General features: G+C 32.0%; 1 protein-coding gene across 3 annotated transcripts in view; it reads right to left on the bottom strand.

The window, feature by feature from the left end:
* Positions 1-4,706: 4,706 nt before the first annotated feature.
* The window catches only part of LOC126740767 (max-binding protein MNT-like), a 63,397-nt gene continuing 59,503 nt past the window's right edge, over positions 4,707-8,600 (bottom strand). For 2 of the 3 annotated variants that reach the window (XM_050446927.1, XM_050446925.1), the window contains 2 exons: positions 6,423-6,591; positions 4,707-6,366 (listed from right to left, as the gene is read on the bottom strand). In XM_050446927.1, the coding sequence (XP_050302884.1) occupies positions 6,266-6,366; positions 6,423-6,591 (270 nt within the window). In that variant the 3' untranslated portion in view covers positions 4,707-6,265. The remainder of the gene's footprint in view (positions 6,367-6,422; positions 6,592-8,600) is intronic. The other variant, XM_050446926.1, reaches the window with a different exon arrangement.

Below are 8,600 nucleotides of genomic sequence, written 5' to 3'. Positions count from 1 at the left end.
ACAACTTATGCTTTCGAACTTGCTTGGGCACGCAGATCGTGATCGTGAACTAAAAAGTAGAAAATAACTTTTAATTACAAAGAGTTTTTATTACAACAGTACTAGAAAGTCAGACAATCAATCATAATTAATTACCTTAGATAAAAATCATGATAATATTTAAGTTATTAACAGAATAATTTAAATCAGAGTAAAAAGCGTGGGGTGCATTTTACCTCATATTCATAACTTTTCTCTCAAAGATAGTTGCCAATAGAATATTTGTCATATTTAATATATCGAGCACCCACGCTTTTTACTTTGTTTGAATTATTCTGTTAATAACTTAAATTTTATTAGGAGTTTTATTTGAGGTAATTCATTATGAATGATTGTTCGACCTTCTAATACTGTAATAAAAACTCTTTGTATTTAAAAATTATTTAACATAAAATTGCTTTTTTTTCCAAACTTATGAATTGTTATTTGCAGATCCTGTCTCGAGTCGGTAAAGATCAAAGAATGTATTGTACCGTAAGTGGACAAAAGTAGACCAGGGAAATCACGTGAATTTTTTATGTTATTGCATGATGGATTTTTCTGGTTCTGGTGGGAATCTCACATAGACGGTTAAAAAGCTGATTCGCAACAAGTGATTTTTTTTACTTTTGTTCTATACCACAAGGACAGGTTATCATAATTTTAAATATCTTCTCAGAATATCTCATTTTTGTTATACCGCATTACCAAAATTCTTCCAGAATTTTAACAAACGCATAAAAACTTGGAAATGAAAAAGCAGAAAACTGAATGTTACCATAATTCCAAATATATAAGATTTAAAAGCATACGCAAGTAAGATAAAAAAAAGTTTTTTGCAGATGCATTGGGTGTCAAAGTGTAATGGATAGGTGGGATCTCTAATAATGTAAGTCAGCACATTCCTGAAAACAGCAGAAAAAGGAAAAAAGTCCCCAACGTACAATTAATAGTACCTACCTAACAAACGTGGTTTGTTTTTAAGTTGTCAATTTTGTTGCAATGAATTACACATTAGTCAGACATGCTATATGCATTTTGTTTCCAACGCAGCAGCTAGAGATAACAGGACGCTTCAAAGGCAACTCACAAGTATAAGAAAATATGCTTTATAGAATTGAGGATAATCCTACAAGTATTAGAAAGATTGTTCATACTTTTGGATTATATTTCATACTAGTTGAGATTGCAAATGTAATTTATGCACGGTGGTATTCGACCTCATTTTAGTTTAGTTGCACTTAAATATTTAAATATCGTGTATCCGGATCGTCGGATATGTCAATGAGGAACTGAACCTCGGTCCGAAACCTCCAAACTCAAATTCGTTGGATTTTTTCGTCTGGGGTCACCTGAAACAATTAGGTTCACACCCAAAATATACGAATTTTTGCCTGTATTGCAGCTAGGGGTGCACATTGTTATAATTTATGTTATACCGGGTGTCCAATGAAGAACCGCCTGGCCCTAACTCTAAAAGTATATGTCGTCAAAGTGTTGAGTAAAACGTTTTTTGACCAAATGTGAAAATTAATTTTGTAGGTATGAAAAGCATTGGTAATAAAATCCAGATCATCCGTGTCTCAAAAACGGTTTCCTCTAGCCACTTCTATCAAGATACCCTTCTTCCGTGAGACAGATAAAGAAATCTCTTATTTTGCTTAAAGATGTATTTCAAACAAATTGTGCATTAAAATTTAAAAAAGTTATGACGCATCAAAAGTATAAAAAAAAACACTTACACATAATTTTCAGAGGCATCCTTTATCCTTTAGGCATGCATTTTATTTAAACTTTCCTTTTTTTTCCTGCAAGCTATCCAAATCCGACATCCTGTCTGTCTATATCAGCTCTTGAACCTTGAGTGGTCATTGAGCTAGAGTCTGTTGCTTTTAATGAGTCACTCTCATATGTGATTGACTTTGACTTGATCTTCCTCTTTCTAGCTCAAAGCTTTTATTTAGCTTCTATGGGGGTTTGGCATTGTTTGAGCCTATATTGTTCCATCTTTATTTGTGCTTTTATAAAGATGTCTCTTGGCGGTAGATTGCATCATGGTTGCATTGATGGCCAGCAGCTTGTATCTCCATCGCCGGTTTACTGGTTCTCGTGGCTCCGTTGATGTACAATCATGCTAGCTTCTGGAGTCCCTAGAATTGCCTGAATGTTGTGGTTTATGTAACCTTCCTTCCCCAGGCGACTGAATCGTATACAACAAGCCCTAATTTCTACCACACAACCTTCTGCATGTGACGATAGCAGTTTTTGCCTTCTTGATGTGTCGTCACTCTTTAGTCTAAAATGATTCGTTATAAGTATTTAACTTCTATTGAAACCATTATTCGTGTTTCGTTTAGTTTTGGTTCTTCAGATCTGCTAGGGCTCCTTTCTTTGTGAAAGAAATTATTGTGGTTTTGAAGCGGGCTTACCGACCAGCCTTCATCCTTGTACCGCTTGTCAATTATGTTCAATACGTCAGCACGCATGAACTATGTCGTTTCTGAATGTAGTCCTTTCTGATAGTTGCATGCGTTTGACTCTGACTACTATGACCAGGTTGTCTGCGAAGTCCAAGCAATGCATTCTTTCATATTTTAATTAATTTATTTACTACCACGGGACTGCGACGAGCCACTCTCGCTATTACTGTGCCTTTTGAACTAATTGTCCTTTATCTTAGGCTAGCCTCAATCCAGTTGCAGAGGGGATGGAATTCTCCTTCCGTAAGGGCATTGAGGTGTGATGTAGATGGAGCATTATACTTCAATGCTACTTCAATGTATGAGTTTATTTAGGTCACCCAAAGCTATTTCTGCATACTATTAGTGTTTTTTCCGGAGTTTTTATTAGAAATAATGTTAAGGTACCAGGTCTGTTTGACTTTTTGGGAGGTACACTACAGAAGTTTTATGCCATGTTATGTATAAAACAATGTAAAAATGTTGTAGCAGGTGTGGCAGTAGAGTTACTTAGCATTATTGGGTAGATCCAAAATCTGGGTCTAGCTAGTGGATTAAAATGTACAGTGCAAGTCTCTAACTTGGAATAAATTCACTAAATTAAAGGTGTTCTTTTTTTCGGAAATGTGCTTGGACACATCGATTAGTATTTTAAATTGCCTTCATTTTAATGTAAAAAAAATATACAGGCTGTCTCAAATGTGAGATAAGCTATCATTGATAATTTTTTTAAATGGCAATTCTGTTTTTTTTAACGACTTTTATAACTAACAATACCCTAAACGGAACCGAAACTCGTTTTAAACATTTCTAATTACATACTTAGCCGGAAATTAGCCTACACTCCTGTCTTATGTGTTCTTTTAAATATTGAATATTTGCAGATTTGGTCTTAAAAACTGTTCTTCAAGTAACCACATAAGAACGGGTCCAAAGATGAATAAATCCGGAGACCTAGGTGGCCAATCCATCTACCAGGAAATACATATCATTCAATTACTCACGTATAAGTCTTGCAAAATGAGGAGGCGCACCATCCTGTTGACACCAGATGTTTCTACTGGAGACATCAGCTTTTATAAGGCAAGGGAACAAAGTATTCATTTTGTATTTTTTACATTCAGTGTGTATTTTTGTCTGCCCAATAACGACAATTTTGACTATTTGCTTCAACATAAACGTTGATTCATCAGAAAATAGGATGTTGGTCTATCATTTATTCGCAAAATTGGAATCTTCTATTCGGATCGTCTTGGTGAGTTCCTGGAGGATTTTTATTTTATACGGATGAAATTGTTCAGCTTTAATGACTTAAGAGTGGCTAATTTCGAGTTCCCTAGCTATCTGCCTAGTGGGGACATTTTCTTTGAGAGAGAGAGAGAATATTAATTTTGACCTCTTCACTGAGCGCACTACGACGATGATTTTTTGTTCCCATTTTCCCAGAACTGTTTTTTAATCTTGCTTACTTACGGTATTTTGCGATATAAGTAGTAAATCAGGATACTTCTCTCTGAATAACTCAATTTTGTGCTCTTGTCCAATCTCCGTAGTCAATCATCATTATAATCTTGGGTGTTTCAGTTACGTACGCCATTTACAAACGGCGAACAACAAAGTGAGAAACGACTAACAGGTTCATCTTGGAATGTCAGGTATCTTCATACCTGACATTCCAAGATTGTATTAAAGAAAGGCTATTGAATTGAATTAATTTTATGAATTAATGTCTGTTAAATATCTTTTAAAAGCCGAGGAGTACAAAATTTTAATTTGGCACGCGTGTGTAACTTATTAAACCCTTTAAGAATAGTTATTTAAAAAAATAGGGTTGCTATTTAAAAAAATAATCGATGACGTCATATCTCACACTTGAGACACCCTGTATAAGATTTTTTGACATTAAAATAAAGGGAGTTTAAAATACTAATCGACGTGTCGGCGTATATTTCAGAATAAAAGAACACCTATGATTTAGTGAATTTATTTAAAGTTAAAGACTCGCAGTTAATTATTTTATTGGCCTTGTTTGTCTTCGAGCAGACTTTGTTGGCATATGCTATTTGGTAGTTACGGTCGAGCATAGGAAGTGCATATTTACAAGTTCTTCCAGGTTCTCTGCTCTAAATTTTATGAGAGTCCTGTTTTTAATAACTCAGACACGATGTTCCAATACAAGCATGGCCAGAACATGATTCGCTCTAGATAATTTGAACAAAAAAGACGCTATCAAGTTTTCGAATCCTCTATTTGCATTAAATAGTACATTTTCCTCAATATAACTGAGATTTTAAAATATATTTACAATTATAACTCTTCTACGGCTTTAAGTTATTTGTACATTTTTTTTGGAAAATTTTTATATACAACAATGTGTGATCTATGTACAGTGTGACAACTAGACTATTTATTTACAATATAGTTCTTTACTTTCATACTCGCACATAACAACATACCAGTCCATATTTGACGATATAAAAAAAGAAAAGTAGACACGCGACGAGTCTCAAAATTGAACATATATCTTTTAATAAAATTTGCTTTATAAGACGGAATAGAAGAGTAATGACGGATCACATTTATGGAATTCAGGTTTGACGTTTCGTGATGTGTCTATGTTTCTCTTATACCAACACATTAAAACGCTTCTAACGAAAATAAAACATTTATTTCTTATAACTAAAATGGATTTTTGGATATTCGGCATTTTGACAATGGAGTTTTGATACTTTGGAGAAGATCTCTAAGAAATATTTACTACTATAATATTGATGTTTATGTTTAAAGTATCAAACACGGACATTGTCGGCACAGCCCTATACAACATTTATATAGTGTGGTTTATGTTTCAATAATTGATTATTTAGCGATTGATTTTTTACTACCGAAAAAAAAGAGATGAATTCATAATGTCCCTATGAAGAGAGATAAACACTATTGCAACCACCCTATAAAAATGATTTAACAATAAAATAAAAGAGATCTATCAATGCATTAAGGAATACTCACGAAATACATATACTATAATAATGAACATAAATATTGTTTTGTTTACAAAATAAATCCTGCGTGCAATATTTTGATTTTATTTTTTTTTGTGGGAGAAATACTTCTGTAAAAAGAAAAAAAAGTGTTAAATGGACAAAAACTAAAAATGAACAACTTATAAATCTATATTTGTTTCATGAAAAAAACAGTATATTGAATATTTACAATAAATTTTGAATTTTTTGATTTTATCATTCTTAGCAGTCCATCATTTTCGATTGTTTTTGATTTTTTGAGAAATTTTGGAAAAAAATCTACTTTAGCATTTCGATTATAGCCCTAAAATTTCGCAAAAAAAGTAATAAATAAGATAAACGAGAAGAAATTGGATTTCTTCAAAAATAAATAAACATTTTATAAACGAAAATAAATAAATAAGTCTTTTCGATAAATAATTTCTTTTAGTAATAATATATCACTTTTTTCTTCTGTTTGCTTCTTTCTGATCCCAAATTTTTAAATTAATATTTTGGGAAAGAAAATGTATGGTTAGTGAAATACAATGGGTCAAAAATGGATCAATCATTTTTGTGACTAGAACATAAAAAAGAATTTTTATAAGAGACGCAAATAATGGATAATTTTTAGGATTGTCTAGCTTCTTGGTCAAACTTTACCGCATACATTTTCTTTCATTAAATCATACTATAGCATAATTTATAAACAATAAAACTTTTTTTTTCTTAAAATCGGCGTAAGTTTCACTTAACCACACATGTTAGCTAGATAGTGTTATCTAGCTAGCTCCCAGGACGGGGACTGGCAGTACTCACAACAACCATCGGCTTCACTATGTACTGAGTTAAAGGCACAACTTTTCCGTTGATTTGACCGTTGATTCCTAAAAAGTGAACATTTTATATTAGTCTCTTTTGGAAGCAACCTATTTAAACTCACCACTTAATTGCTGTGGGGTCGTTATAAAATGGGTGGGCATCAAAGGTGCCAAGTCCGTTGTCAACCCTTTGTGTGGCACTATGGCCACCTTTTGTAGCACTAGGCCAGGGTTTACGGGGTAAGGCATAGGCAGGACTGAGATGCCGGTGGTTTGTACTGACTGAGCCACCTAAAATAAAACATTTAATATAAATAAGTTGATAAATAATATTAGAAGAATGTTTAATACAGTATAATTTAGATGGTATAAAAGATAAAGGTAAACAAAATTATGAAGGAGGTTCCACAAAGCAGCGTATCGGCGAGCCACTTTTGTTTTGGAATCACCAGTCATTTCAAATGGATTTATCCTGTTTTGGCCAACCTTTACTCAAAAAATTTATATTATACACATTATTAATACACATATTATACACAATATTATATTATATACATATTTGCAGTGGAGTCGTAGATTAAGGTACAATGAAAATCCTACAGTCTTCCTCCAGTTATTTATTAAACATATTTCAGTTTTTATACAGATCTGTTGGAAATAGTAGAAATAAATAAAGCAACACAATAAATAACAGCCACCATTACTGTATTCAAGTACAGCATTCTTGCCCTTTATAATCTTTTTATATGGTACTGATCCATTGCTTTCCTTCACAACGTGCTAATCACTGTGTCAACTGCGTCATTTAGTATGTTCTCCAGGAACCTTCTACTTTCCTCTTAATTTCACAAAAAAATGTTTGTAACACACCATCAGGTAACCTAGTGCTTTTAGGACTTCTCAACATAGATGTCACCTAGATTTGTGTTTAGTATTTTCTTTAGCATACTATTCGATCCAATTATTCACTTCTCTATTTATCCTTGTCAACAATGGAATGTAAATAAATAAAATTAAAAATAATAAATAAAGGGTTTTTTGACATGGACTCAACCCCTGGTGTGTATAACTGATCAATTTCAAACATTTGTAAGTTATATTAATTTTAAGGTTTTTCTGTGTCTATTTGTCTTTTTGCTTCTTTATTCAAAACTATTTCCTTTTAGTATCCCCTGATGATCGATACCGCTCTGTCCGAAACAGGTCGGGAATTATAAAAACTAAATAATGTTTAATAAATAAGTGGAGGGATACTGTAGAATTTTCATTTGATCTTATCAAAAAATTTAATTTTTATAAATATATTTCAAAAAATGCGATCCTGCCGTTTAGTTATAACAAAAAACATAATTCGTGTTAGTTCTTTTTTTCATTAGACTCTCTGGGGATGGCTGGATGAAAGATTCCTGGATTCCTGCAGCTTGCCTCATTTTATTGATAAGCTGTTTTATTATTTAAATAAGCTAGAATTATTTTCTTAATATTGTATTTACTTTTAGGTTAAGTGGAGTGTAAATTGTATTGTGATGTGTATTGATAAAATGCATGCTTTGGGTTATATATTACTTCAGGGAATATACTATATTTTTACAAGTATATATTTTTTAAGATTGCTTCAGATCTTCTCATTATAGAGAAATATAAATAAAAAATATATATTACAGACAAATTAGTCAGTTTTATTGTGCATTTTTCGTAATAATTCCATACATTGCTAAATACATTTTAAAATTTGTATGATTTTAAAACATTATTCTTATTTTTTAATTAACATGTACTTTTTTGCAATTGCAAAGTTGCAATTACAAAATTAAAAATTAAATACAAATGTAATGAGTGCCTAAATAGAGTTTTCTTATGCAGACGTTTTTGTAAAGTCAATTTATAACTTGTTTTTACTCCCTTTCAAAAGTCTTTTTGACTTTTTTTTAAGACTTATTTTAAGCAATCTAGGACGTATTTTTCAGACGTCTTAAAATTTCTCATTAAGAACTAATTTTGAATGTGACATATGTACGTCGCCTTCAGGTTGTCATGGTCATGATAAAAAAAGACTTTACTCTCTCTTGGGTTTTAGATTTTTGTCAGACCGCTGTCAGGGTTTATACGGTTAAATAAATACATTTCGAAAAGTCTTGGCCCTCCAGAATATTTTAAAAAAATAAACAAATTACATTTTCGAAATATATTGCATTTTATTCTATATTCAAATACTACAGATGGCTCTGTTAATTACTTCTTTCGATCAATAGATCAACATGTCTGCATTCCACGAATTAAGTTATTGATGCACGCTTCTT

This window comes from Anthonomus grandis, chromosome 9 (assembly GCF_022605725.1).
Source record: "Anthonomus grandis grandis chromosome 9, icAntGran1.3, whole genome shotgun sequence".
NCBI lineage: Eukaryota > Metazoa > Arthropoda > Insecta > Coleoptera > Curculionidae > Anthonomus > Anthonomus grandis.
Note: the sequence above shows the minus strand (reverse complement) of the source record. Positions and strands in the feature narration are given on the sequence as shown.